Source organism: Triplophysa dalaica, chromosome 17, assembly GCF_015846415.1.
Source record: "Triplophysa dalaica isolate WHDGS20190420 chromosome 17, ASM1584641v1, whole genome shotgun sequence".
Taxonomy (NCBI): Eukaryota; Metazoa; Chordata; class Actinopteri; order Cypriniformes; family Nemacheilidae; genus Triplophysa; species Triplophysa dalaica.
Window position 1 is genome coordinate 21002583 of NC_079558.1, and position 17774 is coordinate 21020356.

At 42.0% G+C, this 17774-nt stretch overlaps 2 protein-coding genes across 6 annotated transcripts in view; both read right to left on the bottom strand.

The window, feature by feature from the left end:
• Nucleotides 1-1464: 1464 nt before the first annotated feature.
• Nucleotides 1465-6461, bottom strand: LOC130438800 (uncharacterized). Of its 4 annotated transcripts, none has more exons than XM_056770984.1 (10): nucleotides 6410-6461; nucleotides 5746-5835; nucleotides 4963-5016; nucleotides 4255-4536; nucleotides 4109-4162; nucleotides 3400-3681; nucleotides 3254-3307; nucleotides 2546-2827; nucleotides 2400-2453; nucleotides 1465-1982 (listed from the first exon to the last, which is right to left on the bottom strand). In XM_056770984.1, the coding sequence occupies exons 2-10, from the start codon at nucleotides 5816-5818 to the stop codon at nucleotides 1816-1818; spliced, it is 1302 nt and encodes a 433-aa protein (XP_056626962.1). In that variant the 5' UTR covers nucleotides 5819-5835; nucleotides 6410-6461; the 3' UTR covers nucleotides 1465-1815. The 4 variants fall into 4 exon arrangements, with proteins under 4 accessions (XP_056626962.1, XP_056626961.1, XP_056626963.1 ...); XM_056770983.1 differs by having other exon boundaries at nucleotides 6370-6454; XM_056770985.1 differs by lacking the exons at nucleotides 4255-4536; nucleotides 4963-5016.
• Nucleotides 6462-7181: 720 nt separating this feature from the next.
• LOC130438783 (uncharacterized) overlaps nucleotides 7182-17774 on the bottom strand; it is a 63614-nt gene continuing 53021 nt past the window's right edge. Inside the window, exons 18-24 of one of the 2 annotated variants that reach the window (XM_056770950.1) lie at nucleotides 17310-17737; nucleotides 16766-16811; nucleotides 9025-9104; nucleotides 8258-8557; nucleotides 8163-8180; nucleotides 8021-8065; nucleotides 7182-7776 (exon numbers count right to left, since the gene is read on the bottom strand). The gene's annotated coding sequence lies outside the window, so the exon portion shown is untranslated. Of the gene's footprint in view, nucleotides 7777-8020; nucleotides 8066-8162; nucleotides 8181-8257; nucleotides 8558-9024; nucleotides 9105-16765; nucleotides 17738-17774 lie in introns of both variants that reach the window. The other variant, XM_056770951.1, reaches the window with a different exon arrangement.

Consider the following 17774-nt stretch of genomic DNA (forward strand, 5'->3'; position numbering starts at 1 on the left):
GATGACAAAATGACACATACTTGCATCATATGCATACACTTTCAGATCAGGGGGAACACACTAGTCTACTTTATATAAAACACTACAGTCTTTGATTTTCACTGTTTATTCAGAAGGCATATTTTCTGAAGGCACATTTTCAAACAAACAAAAAAGGAAATAGGCCTACTCAATATTGAACATTGCAGTAACATGAATTCAGATAAAGCAAAAAAATAGAAAAATAGAAAAATCACTATACTGTAAACACAGAAAATCATGGTAATTGTGCATACTTGGGCTCATGAATACCGCCGTCTGTTGGGGTCTGGCCACAGGATCTCATCGACATCGCAAGCAATGTCTTCTCGCGCTAGGCACCGGGGAAAATATCCCCTTGCATGTCGAAACCATCCATGGATTGCTGTCACCTGAATGTCGCCGCAGGCCTGTTCCATTGCCTGCAGAAGAGTCATGCGGGGATGTGGTTGGCGGTCATATACCTGCCATCTCCAAGCCGAAAAGAATTCCTCTATAGGGTTTGGCGAGTAAGGGGAAAGTATACCACTTCAAATTGATCTTGGTTGGTGAACCAGGCCTGGACCAGACCAGCCCGATGGAAACTGACATTATCCCATACCACCACAAACCTTGGCTGATCTGGTCTGTTCTGTACTACTATATTATGGAAGGCATCTAGAAATGTTCCTCCTCCTCCAAAAGCTTCAAGTTGTGTTACTTTAGTCTAAGCATGGGTCTATAGTGTTCAAGCAACGGGCAAACCTGTAATGCTGTGATGTAAAACATGAGATGTATTTAAATATAAATCAGTGTTATGTTATACACGATCACATGCAACATCCATACACATTATAATGACATTACGCGTAGAAAATCTGTTAAATTATGTTTTTTTTTAAGTGCAGCTACTGTTCCTCCTTCTCTCTTCTTGTGAAGAAGTGTGTGCTGTACTCTGTTAAATAAAATGTTATGAAAACTAGTTATTTGTTAAAATATGCTATTAATATTTTGGCAAGGAGGTTACTAAAAGCTACAATATGAATAGGAAAAATCATGTATATTTTAAAACTGTATCTTGAAAATGTTTGACAATTATTTTAGTGATCCAGAAAAATATGTCGAATTACCATGTAAACATTAAGCTCGTCATTTCAGTCTCTCTTTCTTTCTTTTTGTTGGGGTTTTCCAAAAGAATGAAACACGATCTGAAGAAGTCCCAGCAGATCATGAATATCAGGAAATCAAATTCATGAGGTTTTCGGTAATTCTGTTCAGCAATTGGAATATGTTTACAATTATTCTTTCCTGTCAATGGAATGTGTTTACAAAACAATTAAGAAACGAAAGTAAAGTAACTGCAGAGAATCATCAGAACACAAAACTACTGTGATCTACCTTGTGACGATAAAATTCAACAATACAACGTATCTTTAGATTTAAAAAGGGCCGTTGATCTGTAGAAACTTGGATAAATTATTAATTTATTGTATTTTTTTAAAATAAACTCCAATAAACAATCATCATTAATACCATGTACGCTGTGTGCTATGAAAATCAGTTTAAAGCTGCAGTTTGAAACCATTTATATCACAACACGCGAAATACAAGAGTGAAGCGTCTGATAAATGAGAGAAGTAAGCAATTTAGTGGCTATTTCTGTGCATCTCAATATATAGTCTTTCCTTTTCACTGAATCAATATGCAAAAAACTATAAGTGAATGATAAAAAAGGGTACAACACACATGTGGTTTATAAGTGTTTCCCTTCACTTGAAACATAATTATTGTGTAGTGTTGTGATTTGTGATGCTGCCGTCACATTGTTTCTTTATCTGGGGTTTTGATCTTGTCGTCCAACACCACATAGTTCTTCAGGAATCCAAAACTGTTCTTAGTATTGTGCTTTCTTACGAGAACAAATCCCACGACGAAAATGATAAAACAGCTTATACCAGCCATGATGATGGCAATCCCAGGTTTACCTTGTTTTAAAAAAGAAAAAGGCTTTATGGGTGCATTTAATTATGATAAAAACATCTTTAGTGTATTGGATTGGATTAATCAGATCAGCCGAAACTAACACAAACACATCTCTTTATAAAATACTTCACATACTATGTGTTGTTTCATTTCTAAAGACACATATTTCTATATTGATTTAAGGGATGGTTCACCCAAAAATGAAAATTCTGTCATCATTTATTCACCGTCGTGCTGTTCCAAACCGGTATAAATATATTTAGATATTTGGAAGAATGTAAATCTGAGAGAACAATCTGATGACAGGATTGTAATATTTGGGTGAATTATACATTTATCTCCTATTGTAAAATGATATTTTATCAATACCTTCAATAAATTGCAATCAATGATCCATAATTACATGAATAAATTAATACCTGTTAGGACAGAAGTTTCTTTTGTGGGGTCTGCCTGGATTCTACCAGATCCACCTGCCAATAGTGCAAAATATTACATCAGTATTATATAAACAATGTGGGTATATTCAGTGAAATTCAGTGTTACATTACATGTTAATCTTTACCTGCTGTGTTCACAGTGAAATATTTTTTTACTATTCCACAATCCGCTTGCAAAAAGAACAGAAATGTTGATGTCATGTCTTCATTTGGAGCGTAAGAACAGGAAAAGTGCTTTTGAGTGGATTTGCTTGTTAACCTCTCTGGACAGATTGTTGTGTTTCTATCCTTATTAATAAACTTGTACATCACTGCATGGCATCTATTGCTATAAATGACTGTGCATTTAAGAGTTATTTCTCCTCCCAAATGTCCAGTCACACCTTTACAGGCTACTAAGGAGAAATCTGCAAAAGAACAGATCATATTCAACAGTGTAAATAGAAGCTGAACAAAACATGTTTGTTTTAATAAATGAAATGCATTTCACACATTAAGAATAAGAAATTTATAAAAACTAGTTTTTTTTTTCGTTTTGACCTTAATCAGAGAGATTTAAAGTCTTTTATGATAAAAACATATAGCTTTAGTGTATTGGATTGGATTAATCAGATCAGCCGAAACTAACACAAACACATCTCTTTATAAAATACTTCACATACTATCTGCTGTTTCATTTCTAAAAACACACACATTTTTCTATATTGATTAAAGGGATATGATTATCATATTTGGGTGAATTATACATTCATCTCCTATTGTAAAATGATATTTTATCAATACCTTCAATAAATTGCAATCAATGATCCATAATTACATGAATAAATTAATACCTGTTAGGACAGAAGTTTCTTTTGTGGGGTCTGCCTGGATTCTACCAGATCCACCTGCCAACAGTGCAAAATATTACATCAGTATTATATAAACAATGTGGGTATATTCAGCAAAATTCAGTGTTACATTACATGTTAATCTTTACCTGCTGTGTTCACAGTGAAATATTTTTTTACTATTCCACAATCCGCTTGCAAAAAGAACAGAAATGTTGATGTCATGTCTTCATTTGGAGTGTAAGAACAGGAAAAGTGCTTTTGAGTGGATTTGCTTGTAAACCTCTCTCGACAGATTGTTGTGTTTCTATCCTTATTAATAAACTTGTACATCACTGCATGGCATCTATTGCTATAAATGACTGTGCATTTAAGAGTTATTTCTCCTCCCAAATGTTCAGTCACACCTTTACAGGCTACAAAGGAGAAATCTGCAAAAGAACAGATCATATTCAACAGTGTAAATAGAAGCTGAACAAAACATGTTTGTTTTAATAAATGAAATGCATTTCACACATTAAGAATAAGAAATTTATAAAAACTAGATTTTATTTTTCGTTTTGACGTTAATCAGAGAGATTTAAAGTCTTTTATGATAAAAACATATAGCTTTAGTGTATTGGATTGGATTAATCAGATCAGCCGAAACTAACACAAACACATCTCTTTATAAAATACTTCACATACTATCTGCTGTTTCATTTCTAAAAACACACACATATTTCTATATTGATTAAAGGGATATGATTATCATATTTGGGTGAATTATACATTTATCTCCTTGTGTAAAATGATTTTTTATCAATACCTTCAATAAATTGCAATCAATGATCCATAATTACATGAATAAATTAATACCTGTTAGGACAGAAGTTTCTTTTGTGGGGTCTCCCTGGATTCTACCAGATCCACCTGCCAATAGTGAAAAATATTACATCAGTATTATATAAACAATGTGGGTATATTCAGTGAAATTCAGTGTTACATTACATGTTAATCTTTACCTGCTGTGTTCACAGTGAAATATTTTTTTACTATTCCACAATCCGCTTGCAAAAAGAACAGAAATGTTGATGTCATGTCTTCATTTGGATTGTAAGAACAGGAAAAGTGCTTTTGAGTGGATTTGCTTGTAAACCTCTCTCGACAGATTGTTGTGTTTCTATCCTTATTAATAAACTTGTACATCACTGCATGGCATCTATTGCTATAAATGACTGTGCATTTAAGAGTTATTTCTCCTCCCAAATGTCCAGTCACACCATTGCAGGCTACAAAGGAGAAATCTGCAAAAGAACAGATCATATTCAACAGTGTAAATGGAAGCTGAACAAAACATGTTTGTTTTAATAAATGAAATGCATTTCACACATTAAGAATAAGAAATTTATAAAAACTAGATTTTCTTTTTCGTTTTGACGTTAATCAGAGAGATTTAAAGTCTTTTATGATAAAACATATAGCTTTAGTGTATTGGATTGGATTAATCAGATCAGCCGAAACTAACACAAACACATCTCTTTATAAAATACTTCACATACTATCTGCTGTTTCATTTCTAAAAACACACACATTTTTCTATATTGATTAAAGGGATATGATTATCATATTTGGGTGAATTATACATTTATCTCCTTGTGTAAAATGATTTTTTATCAATACCTTCAATAAATTGCAATCAATGATCCATAATTACATGAATAAATTAATACCTGTTAGGACAGAAGTTTCTTTTGTGGGGTCTGCCTGGATTCTACCAGATCCACCTGCCAATAGTGCAAAATATTACATCAGTATTATATAAACAATGTGAGGAGAAGGAGAAAGGAGAAATCTGCAAAAGAACAGATCATATTCAACAGTGTAAATAGAAGCTGAACAAAACATGTTTGTTTTAATAAATGAAATGCATTTCACACATTAAGAATAAGAAATTTATAAAAACTAGATTTTCTTCATTTTGACCTTAATCACAGAGATTTAAAGTCACCATGAAATGGAAGATGCGATGGTCTTCTTTCTCGTATCGTGACGTACACCTGAATGAAACGGCTTGTGAAATTTGAACAAAAGTAGTGCAGAACTTTGTCGCCCTCCCCTAATTCATTAGATCTTTGTAAATTGGCATGATACACCACATGTACACATTGGACAGTCCGTATAGTCCCACCTCATTTTCAGGCATTACAATTATGAAGTGAAGAGTTGTTGTTTAGAGCGAAAGTGGAGCTTTATGTTTTTGATTAGAAGATTAGAACTGCAAAGAAATTTTTCAAAAATGATGATTTGATAAATCATTTATAATGATCACTGCAACGCTGTGTAAGAAAATGTGTATAATCATTTTAATTGCACGGTGACTTTAAAATCCAATGCACAGTTACAAAAAAATATCAATTGACGTCAACATGAATTAAGCATAAATGTAAAATTATTTAAAAAGATTGATATTAAACTGTAGAATCCAGAATTTACAAGATGATTGATGATATTACCAACATCCTCTATACAGGAAGCTCTGAAGATCAGAACCAGCAGAAGCAGTAGGTCAACACCAACACCTCCCATAACCCAGCTCCTGTAGACTAATGAAGAACTTGATTGAAGAACTTTTAATAACTTAAATTCTATCATCAACATGATGCCAAAACGACTTCACAAATATTAATAAAAAAAACACTTATTTACTAATGTATAAACTATGATAAAACAAATGATGAAATAATTATTCCTTTAACTATCAGAAAATGTTGTTTGGAAAATTAAAACGATTCCAGCATCACTACAATAAAAAGTTGCCGTTCTCTCCCTTATAATAAAATACGTCATATCCTATATTGTTAAATAAAAAAAGCTAAGCAGAAACGTTACGTAGATCATGTCAAACATAACATAAAAAACACATAAACACACGACTGGCATTTTCGTGATACAAACTAGACGCCTAACTTAGAAGGAACCACTTCATGTTCTCCGCACATTAGTAAAGCGTTACTTTAGCAGTTACAGCTGACGTCATCATCAAATCTGTGATAATAAGTTACGGAAAAAAGAAAGACTTCATTTAACAAAATACCACAACTCACATTGTTCCAATGATCAAAATAATACAAACTCACATTAGTCTAATGATCACAGCGATAAGTCTGATTCTTTTACCTCTAGTCAGACAAAGCGTCGATCAGAGTTGTTGTCCGACTGACGCACGGAGAGAAAGTGAAGAATAAACACCGCAAGGGGGCGTGGTCGAGAGGAGGACGCGTGGGATTTAATTTGCTTCCGCTGGGCTTCCTGTTACAATCAGCAGTAAGTTTTAAATCATTCGTGTTATGTAAATATTAACGTTCAATAAATGTTCACTTAAAAATAGATATGATTCTTGTTGTGTCTTTCTCTTATATATATCAAATTGAACGTATTACTGTCCCACAGCTGCAGAATACACATCAAATTCTCAGTTCATGTTTACATGCACGTGGAGACACAAATACACACATGTGTGAAAACACTCACTGATATTTCAGATGGTGACAGATGCATGTAAAGCTTTGAAAGGATATCGGTTTCAGTTGTTATTGTGTATTGTGGGAAACGTATGAAAACAATAGAAAGTTTTCATAATGGTTTTCTTTAAAATCCATGAGCTAATTTTCCATTAAACCCGTTACAAAAGTTCCTTTTTGTAGTGTGTTTTTGGGCATTAGGCCGTTTAAATTTAATGGTATATTGGTTCTCGGTTGCCACATAACACCCTCACATAGATTCCAATAAAGCCCAATTCGCATCATAACCATTAAATCATTTTCCATTTAGGCCTGATACGTTTTGAGTTTTTTTTCAGCAGGGAAATCTTTTTTGTTTCTGAATGTCACCATAGCCTATACATTTCATTACTATAATGTGTTTGCTGGGTTTATACAATAAATCAATCTTAGTTTGACAATTTTTTATTCATTTCATCACAAAATATGAACTCGGTCAATAAAAAAATGGCAACAAGCTTGAAGATGCAGATTAGGAAAGTATAAAAAACACATTAGTATCACATTAATGAAATGTCTGATACACTGAACAGATTTTCAATGTATTGCGTTGCAAGTGCACCATCTGGTGGTCATGGGTTTCAAACCAAGTCATTGTTCTTTAAATGGACATATTTGGCATGTTTATGAAAGAGAAAACCCCCCAAACAAACATTAAATGGGATCTGACGATGCACAAAGTGTTCAAAGCAGACGCTGACACAGCATCTTTTGACCAAAACTTGTTGTATTATTGGATTAATGGGTAATTGTTTAATAAAAAATAAATATATTACATGATCTTCACTTAAAACACAAATGCTGCAGATTGATTTTCTGCTGCATGCTGTCACACTATTTCTGATGTTCTTGTCACACACACAATACAGTTCCTCTGGAATCCACAAGTGTTCTTGGCGTTCTGGTTTCTTATGAGAAGAAATCCCAAGACGAAGACGACGCAACAGAGTGTGCCGGCAATGATGACAACAATCCATGTTTCATCTTGTTCGAAAGAAAATGGAAGTCTTTAAAGGTACATTCAATAAACACAAAACAACATCAGTGTATTGAGAAGACATGAGATACAAACACACTCAAAGTGAAATACATATTACAACACTGTATTTGATGACTTTGATGACACATCGGCTGCTTTGTTGGACCTTGTGAACTATTCAAACCTATTTCAAATTGATTTATTTTGCACTGTGTCAAGTAATCTGCAATCATATGAATAATTTAGTACCTGTTTGGACAGGAGTTCCCTTTGTAAGATCACCCTTTGGTCCTCCTGTTAACAGATTTAATGAACAAACTAAAATGAAATATTAAAGGGACATGATTTGCATTACTGACAGCAGGACTCAGGCTAATGAATGAGTTAATACCTGTGTCATCAACAGATTCTGTAAACAGATAACAAAATGTGTTAATAGATTTGAAAACTTCATTAAAAACTGTGTTAGAAACATTGAAACCGTACCCGTTATGTTCACAGTGAATCCTGCTGTTTTGTTCCCACATCTGGTGTGTAAAATGAACTTGAATGTTGATGTCATGACTTCATTGGCAATGTAAGGACACGGCAAGCTGGTAAACTGTAGACATGGATCATTTCCAAAATCCTTTCTAAAGTCCTCTTTACAGATCGTTGTGTCTGGTGTGTTTATAATCTTGAACATCATCATGCAGCATGTTTTGTTGAGATAAGAGACGTCACAGTTAAGAGTCGACTCTTTTCCCACACGTCCGGTCACATTTCTGCAGGTTATATTGAAGCCATCTGCCAAAAGAACAGATTAGATTTAATGTTCGTTATAGCAACTAAACAATTGTAATCTTTATAAATGAGATTTATCTTATAATTGACAAATGCACTGAAATGAGGACGTCAATCAGGTGACATATCAACATCAACATCCAGCATCACTGTCATCTAATGTCATTTTAATAAAAGTTTTTCTTTCTTTGAAGTCTTTCTTTCTTTATGATCCATAACTGCATCATGTTAACTAAATTTCACACCGAATCACATTTAACGTGTTCGGACGAATCATTACTCACGTCTGAGTCTGTACAAACTCTTGAGAGTCTACAAGAAGCCAAGGGATTTTCCACTTATTATTTATTTACTTTATGAATGAAGCGTTTCACACACGACCAGCAAAATGACAGTTTTCATACACTTTATCTGTTAAGTATGAATTTAACGGCAGGGTTTCCATGAATACATAAACATCATTATATTACCATCAGCTCCACAGGCAGATGTGAAGGTCCAAACCAGCAGAACCAGAAGCACAACACAGCCAGCACACATGATCCTGATCCTGTGGTGAAACATCATTCTTACTGCAGTTGGAATCAATTCATATGAAATGTTAACTACACAGATACGGGTTATACTGAACATACTGTATCCATTGTTGACTTACAGTCTATGAAAACTGATACAAAATATCTTCAAGAACTTTGAGAAACACGTTTAAATCCACAAAATAAAACTACTAGTCATGCATTCAGAAGATTTCGTGTTAGTAAAAGTAAGTATAATGATTGTTCTGTAGTTTGGTTAAAGTATAGAGCAGTAAACACTTACTGTCTTCAGTCTGTTGAGATTCAAGATCACACTGAACTCTTTACAAGACACACGAGTATTTAACACAATGACTCATGTAGTTTTGGCTCCGATTTCAAATACGTACACAGAGTCAAAAAACGCAGCTCTGAATGAATGGTATTTTTATTAAATTTGTTACAATCTGTTTTCAGACGGTGATTTCCTCTTCTGCAGAAACATTAACGGCTCTTCATTGAATCATTCTGCCAAGATGTTTTTTCCATGACGTCAAAAGTGTTCTTAGACACATCGTCTTCAGAAAAACTTTGTGTTTCAACTATCCCTGCTGTGTGAACGACCTCAAGCCCAGTAAAAAACGTTGCAAAGACTTATGATGCAATAGAGCTGTCATAAGACACAGATTAAAATGGGTCGAATAGATTCAGTGACACAGCAAAGACACACAACTGGGAAAAATATTCAGACAAAAACACACAATGGGACTGAGAAAGAAACGAAAAGCAATGCAACATGACGCAATGTTTGTCTTTCTTACTCAGTCCCATGCTTTGTCTTTGTCTGAATATGGGAAATTATTAAAGACTTTACAAACTTTACTAATAGCATTAGTGTTCATCTTGAGACAAAACAATGTATTTGAAGATGTTTCAGTGCAAACCGTTTTCAATTCAGACAGTTCTTACATTTACTATATTATAGGACTGGTCTTAATCCCTGTCCGGGAAACCACGAGGTGTTGTGTAATCTTTCATTCTTTCTTCCAAAAAAACATCTTGGTTACGTATGTAACCTCAGTTCCCTGATGGAGGGAACGAGACGTTGTGTCGAGAACGACAGATGGGGTTCGCCCTTGAGAACCAATCAACTCTGACTACTATAGAAAAGGCCAATGAAATTTGGCGAATGCAATTTGCATGCCGGGCTCCGCCCCCAGAAATCCGGTATAAAAGGAGGCCGGCGTGCAGCATTCACTTACCTTTGTTCTGAAGAGCCTGAGACCTCTCAAACTGCAGCAGAATACGATACGTGTTCGTGGCATAAGGGACACAACGTCTTGTTCCCTCCATCAGGGAACTGAGGTTACATACGTAACCAAGACGTTCCCTTTCTGTCGGTCTCTCGACGTTGTGTCGAGAACGACAGATGGGGTTGCCTATGGAAAACGTTGTATCGCGTCACAATCTCTAGCGAAGCGACGGTAACAAGCCTGGGCGTGTCATCTCGAAGCTTTCGTGAGACTGTAACCTTCCAGTGTGGTGGTCGGGGGGTTCCAGAGCTTTCTTGGAGAAAGATGGGTACAGCCCTGACCGGTAACTTTCACGGACGGGGCCTTAGCTCTCTATAGGCGAGAGGCCGTCCAGATCAGTTTACACCGGGTAAGCGCGACTCTTAATCAGGGAAGCGCTACAGAGGCCACCTGCTACCCGTGGGGAGGAATATGGTGGATATAGGTATGGTCTCGTCCTTGGAGGAGAACGCATGGAACGTGCGGACTGAGTAGTTAACCGCGAGGTGGAGGCCCACCTGGGGAAGCTCATGGGTTACCAGGAGTGGGAACCATTCTCATGAGGATACATCAGACGGAACAGCCCACGGAGGGGGTGTTACAGACGTCCGGTAGCACTAGGTCCGGTTAGAGCTATCTGTGATAGCTCACATGGTATCCCGGCCTAAGGGGGAAGGCTGCTCTGCCCAGCCAGCCCCCAGGGGGTGCTTGTTTGGTGATGGATGGAATGCCTATTCTTAACCAGTGTCTGGGTAAGAAGGGAGGCTGGTGAGGTACCAGTTTCTTAGCGATGTGTTCGGGTAAGAAGAAAAGGTAAATAGCACACTGACCCAACCTGTTAGAGGGTGGAAAGGTGCTTTCGCAGGCATACGCCCCCCCGGATGCCAGTCCTACATGTCGCCACGCAGGACGTGGGCTGACACCGGGTTTACGCGAAGGTTGTTAACCCTTGCGAAGGTGTTTGGGCATAGCCCAACCCGCAGCTCTACAGATGTCTGCTAGAGAGGCGCTTCTGCCAGTGTCCAGGAGGTGGCTAAACTCCGTGTGGAGTGAGCCCTCACTGCCAATGGGCATGGGAGATTCTGAGATCGGAATGCCGTCGTAACGGCGTCCACGACCCAGTGCGCCAGCCTCTGTTTGGAGACAGCCTTCCCCTTCTGCTGTCCTCCAACAGACACGGAGCTGGTCAGAGCTTCAGAGCTCTGCGTGCGGTCCAGTACGTACTGGACACAACACTAATCGGGTTGGGTCTTCCTCCCCTATGGGGAGCGCCTGCAAGTTCACCACTTGGCCCCGGAGGGAGTAGTGGGAACTTCTTGGGCACGCATCCGGGCCTGGGTCTCAAGATAACGTGAGAGTTTCCAGGGCCGAGTTTAAGGCAATCCAGGGACACGGAGGATGCTCGGTGGTCCCCTACCCTCTTGAAGGAAGTGAGCGCCGTCAGGAGGGCCGTCTTACTCTATGAGGAAGATCGGAACCTCCGAAGGGCTCTTTGGGGGGCCCTGAGGCTCCCCAGGACCACTTAGGGTCCCAAGAGGGTATGGAGCGGAGATGAGGCGGATTCCGCCCTCTCGCTGCTTAGGAACCTGGTGACCAGGTCGTGTTGCCCTAGAAACTTTCCACCGACTGAGTCGTGATGAGTGGCAATAGCGACTACATACACTTTCAGTGTGGAAGGGAGATGTTAGTCTCCAGTCTCATGAGAAGGGGAACACAATCCTGATCAAGCACCTCAGTGGGTCTTTCCCGTTGAGAAAGACACCAGGACGAGAAGAGGCGCCGTCTAGAGGCGTGTAACCGCCTAGTAGATTGGGCCCTAGCCTGGGTGATGGTCTCAGCCATATAGGGGGAGTAGCCATCTTAGGATCTTCTCGTCCCGTCTAGAGACCAGACATGGGTGTTCCAGAGGTCTGATCTGGGATGCCAGAACGTGTCCTTCCCCTGAGAGAGCAGGTCCTCTGTCAGGGGAATGGTTCAGGGGGAGTCGCTGTCCAGAGCATCGGCTCTGAGGCCAAGTGCGGTTAGACCGGTGTGGTGTAACCAATAACACTTGGTGCTCCTGCTCCCTGACCTTGCACAGAGTCTGTACAAGAAGGCTCCTGGGGGGGGGAAGGTGTGCTTCCGCCCATCCTGCGGCCAGCTGTGCGCAAGGATATCCGTGCCGAGGGCAGGGACTATCAAGCGGGCAAATGGTGGTGTTACGGGAGGTGAACAGGTTTTACCTGGGCCTACCCGAACAGTCTCCAAATGAGCTGGACTGCACGGGGGTGGAGTCGCCACTCTCCACGAGGCATAAACTGGCGAGAAAGCACGTCGGCTGTCTAGTTCAGTTTGCCCGGGGTGTGTGGCCTGCAGGGAACGAGTCACCTGTTGACTCCACCGGAGGAGGCGTCGAGCAAGTTGTGTTTAGCTGCTGTGTGCGAACGCCACCCTGACGATCTGTATTCGCTACAGCTATAGTGCTGTCCTCGGAACAGCACGTGCATGTCTCGCACGAGAGGCCGTAGCCTGCTCAGTGCAAGTAGCATAGCCCACAACTCTTGGCAATTGATACGCCAGCGCAGGCGGGGGTTCGTCCAACACCCCACCTGCGTGCCCGTTGCACACTACACCCCACCCCTGCAGGGAGACTTCAGTCGTCACCACGACCTGCCTCATAACCTGCTCAGAGGGACCTGAGTCCGTCGAAAAAGTCATAAAGACTAGGGGTTATGGTGCGTCGGCAGCAGGGCGGCATCACCATGCGCCTGCTGCCGGTGTGCCACGCTCTCCTCGGAACTCGACTCTGAAACCAGTGTTGGAGCGGTGTCATGTGCATCAACTCGAGGGGTATTAACCCGCGAGGACGCCATGTGTCCCAGGAGCCTCTGAATTGTTTCAGGGGGACCGCTGTCTGCCTAAAATGTTCATTTCAGACAGTTCAACACTGGTTGGGCACAACTGCGGACAGGTGTGCCGACATGGTGACAGAGTTGAGTTCCATACCGAGAAAGAGGATGCTCTGCACTGGGGAGAGCTTGCCCCTCTCTTGGTTGACCTGGAGTCCCAATCGACCTAGGTGCCGGAGCACCAGGTCCCTTTGTGTACATAACAGATCTCGCGAGTGTGCCAAGATAGGCCAGTCGCTGAGATAGTTTAGTACCCGCTCGCCTTCCTCCTCTCAGGGAGAAAGGGCGGTCAGGGACAGACCGAAAGGGAGGACTCTGTACTGATATGCCCGCCTCTCGCACGCGAACCATGGGAACGGCCGGTGTCGAGGAGGATCGAGACATGAAAGTAAGCGTCCTTCAGGTCGATTGCCACGAACCAATCCTGACACCTCATAGATGTCAGGACGCGCCTCTGTGTGAGCACCCTGAATGGCAGCTTGTGAAGGTGCTCTGTTCAGGGTACGCAGCCTTTGGGGGCAACCCGCCGTCTTTCTTGGGAACGATGAAGTGCGGGTGGTGACCCACTGAACATCTTGGTTTTGAGGGACGAACTCGATGCCTGTTTTGCCAGAAGGGTGGTGACCTCTACCCGTAGCACGGAGGCGTCCCTGCCTCTGACAGAGGGAGAGATGATGCCCCGAAACTTGGGTGAGTCTCTGGCGAACTGGATCGAGTAACCAAGACGGACCGCCCTCATTAGCCAGCGAGACAGTGTGGGCAGCTCTCGAGCTCCCAGGGACTGTGACAGGGTGACCAAGGGGACGGTCTGCTTCATCATTCCCACGGGGGGTGGTTCGTCGGCTGGCGGAGCTAACCATGTCGTGGGGAGTCCCCGGAGGGAAGGTTTGCTCCGCCTACTTACCTGCCTGGCGGGACAACGGCACGCACTGTCGGTTTGAGAGTGGTGACGGCTGTCGTATGTGTACGACCTCACGCCTCGCCAGGGTGTGAGGTCGGTTCGCCGAGCACAGTCCAGTGGAGTGTGCGATCGGCTGCAAGTAAACCCGGGGAGAACAGAAAACTCAGTGAGCAAGTGGGCGCCAAGCCCTAACAAGGGCCCGGCTTTGGTGACGAGGCAGGAGTCGTCCCGTACCGACCGATCAGAGCCGTGGCTGTCCCTGGGGTCTTCCCGTCAGTGTCCCTTCTCGCGAGGAGGTTGCTGACGGGGTGGAGGTTTCCCCCTCGACCTCTGCTTCCGGGGTGCCGCCTGTGGGGGCACAGGAACCGGAGCCGATGTCGAAAGGGTCCTGGGTTGCAGGGAAGCAGACGTCACGTGAGATCTCGGAGGCCTGTAGGCGGCCGAGTCGCGGCGTGAAAAAAATGTGGTTAATTGCCACTGTCTGCTTCGCCGTCAAAAAACTGCTGAGCGCAGTCCTCGACGGTGTTACCAACAACCCACCCTGCGAGATGAGTGCATCAAGAAAGCGGACTTCCTTGCTGTCACTCTTCTGCACAAGGTATAGCCGGGGGTGTCTCTCCTGGACCACTACCGTGGACATCGTCCGACCCAGGGCCCGTGCCGCCGCCTTAGTCGCCCGTAGAGCGCTGTCAGCGGTGGCACGGAGATCCTGCATTATACCCGGGTCGGCCTTACCCTCGTGGAGCCCTCTCAACGCCCTGGCCTGGCGGACCTGCAGGATGGCCAAGGCATAGAGAGAGGAGGCAGCCTGGCCCGCAACATCGCAAGCTTTCGACACCAGTGATGCCGAAGTCTTACGTGCTTTGGACGGTAGGAGTGGTCGATCCCCCCCCAGGTGGTAGCCGTCCGCGGCACAGGTGCACCGCAGGCGGACGTTCCACCCGGGGGATCTCGACGCAGTCCTTGGCTGCCTCACCATCGAGGGAAGTAAGGGAGCCAGAGCTGGTTTCACTGGAACGGTCCGTGAGTGGAGCGTTTCAAGTTTTACACAGCTCCTCATGCACCTCCGGGAAAAACATGGCACCCGGGGTGGGCGCGGTTTGCACCGCGCACCGACCTCGGGAACCACGTATCCCCGGGTTAGCACGGATGACATCACTTCTGCTTCCTCCTGAACTCGACCGCTGGGGGTGGAGTTTGGATTCGGCAGAGTCGGATGCCAGTCTCCCTCCGATGCTGCGAGCGACATCTCATCTACGTCACACATCGTTTCCGAGTGTGTGCGTGAGGATCCGGACGGTATGCCACCGCCGGTTGGGGAACGTTCAGAAGAGCGAATCGGGGTGCGATCGGCCCGTGAGCACTTGGCTGGCGGGTTTACGTTCGCAGAGTTCCCCAATTCACTAACGCTGCTAATGTGGGTGGTCATCGGGGCCGTAGCCACAGATGTCACAGCCCGGGTAGCAGACGAAATGGTGGCTGGTTCCCGTAGGAAGACAGCCACCAGTGACCGCAACTTCTGAATGACAATCTGCCCGCAGTGCAGGCAGATGTGTCAACGAACGCTGCTTCAGTGTGCTGGACGCCCAGACACCTAATGCAGCGATCGTGTCCATCCCCCTCCTCGATGAGGGTGCCGCACCCAAGAGAACAGCGGGACATGCCGCGCTGGAGAATGCTCAGTCAGTCCTGAAAAGGACTTTTAGAAAAAATCTCTAACACCTCCGGAACCGCCGAGACGCCCAGGGGAAGGTCGCTGCAGGAAGGGACGATCCGCTGTAACACGTCGTAGCACCAGCGTGTAGTTGTAGAGGATTGAATCCTGAGTTGTACTCATGAGCGATGGCTCTGAAGAACAAAAGGTAAGTGAATGCTGCACGCCGGCCTCCTTTTATACCGGATTTCCGGGAGCGGAGCCCGGCATGCAAATTGCATTCGCCAAATTTCATTGGCCTTTTCTATAGTAGTCAGAGTTGATTGGTTCTCAAGGGCGAACCCCATCTGTCGTTCTCGACACAACGTCGAGAGACCGACAGAAAGGGAACCCCCGAATAGCATCGCAAGAAATTTCGAACAGTTTCGAAAGTTTCTCGTGGTGTTCTCTGGACCCAAAACTGATACAATTTATAATACAATAGACTTTTTGATTGTTAAATTGTTTGACAAATCTCTATTCATAATATAAGATAAATTCCTATGAATTAATACACTGTTACCAACAATGCCATGTACCGTATATGTTATCAAATAAATTCAAGACCCATTTTTATGGTAAAAACACATTCACAAACATGAAATGTAGAGAAAGAAATATCTTATAAATGCAGCTTCAGTTTCCTCGTCTGTGCGTCTTAACTTCATGTCTATACAGGCAGTTAAAAACTTATATTACTGCTCCCGGAGAATAAAAATTAGTGTTTGTGATATTTATGATGCTGTTTATTATGATTTGGTTAGAAGAGCTTTACTCTAAAGATTCAACTAATGTCCAATAATCAGAATGAATGTGCTTCATATATTTAACTTTGATTGTGATGTAATGTCATTTCAATATTAATATAATTTTTTGTTTTAACATATTTAAACATTATACAGCTTATTACTTCAATGAATACCTGTATGGACAGCAGTCTCTGTGTGAAGTGCCGAACCTGTCAAGATCTAAAAACCACAATTTAACCACCCCAAATATTACATATACATATTCCATAAACATTATACAGTGTCAAAAACGTTGTTGTCTTGAGCCTCATGTGTGCTTTAAATTCACCATCAAATCAAAACCAAAAAAAAGTGTTTTACACAGTGTTGCAGTAATTATTATAAATGAACATTTTAAATTTGTTTGCGATCTTTAATCAAAAACGTTAAGCCCGTCTCCCCCTCTCAACAACAACTCTTCACCACATGACGTCAGCAACAAAAAGGCATTCTCTGCCCTCCCCTGAGCCATTAAGAGAGTGAGTCGTGTCAACTCTGTTGACTCCAATGAACCAGTGTATGATCTGATTTACGAAATATTTGCAACATAATTAAATCATCACATAAATGCATTCAATATTTTTCTGTATACAGTTATGTACAGTTTAAGCAGATGTCCTATACATCTGTTTATTCTCTTGTCCATCGGCTAAATGGCAAGAAAGAGTTTAAACTTACTGTCTATCCGTCTTCACAGGTTCAGGTCACATTGCGTTTTTTTTGCAGGAAACATGAAACCATAGACACAAAACTTTCACTTTCATTATTACAGTACAAAACAAATTTTACGTGGACATAATTGCATATCGGCTATGATCTCATGTTGTTTTTTCATATCTTGGTTTCAGTGTGTTGACAATACTTCCGCATCAAATACTGATGGCCGTCTTCACGTGTTTCTTTATAAAATGCAGTTGTTGCCTTGACTCGATATATCGAAAAAATAATTAAAGAAAGCCTGGATCACAACATAATTCATGTTGCAACATACCTGATGTTTGTTAGTTCCCCTTAAAAGAGAGAGGAAAACCACTTCTGTTAAACATTTTGGTCAATCACAATGGCACACAAGACTTACTGTAGCAGCAATTTGTCCCAGGTATCCGCTGAAAAAAGACCAGAGCATTAAATTAGAGCGGTACA

Bases quoted from the DNA above. Each gene is read 5' to 3' on its own strand.
- LOC130438800 (XM_056770984.1), bottom strand. From the start codon at position 5,818: ATGGGAGGTGTTGGTGTTGACCTACTGCTTCTGCTGGTTCTGATCTTC. The intron at 5,017-5,745 runs GTAATATCATCA...CACTATTGGCAG, and splicing joins TTCCTGTATAGAGGATGTTG to GTGGATCTGGTAGAATCCAG. The intron at 4,163-4,254 runs GTAAAGATTAAC...CACTATTGGCAG, and splicing joins TTTCACTGTGAACACAGCAG to GTGGATCTGGTAGAATCCAG.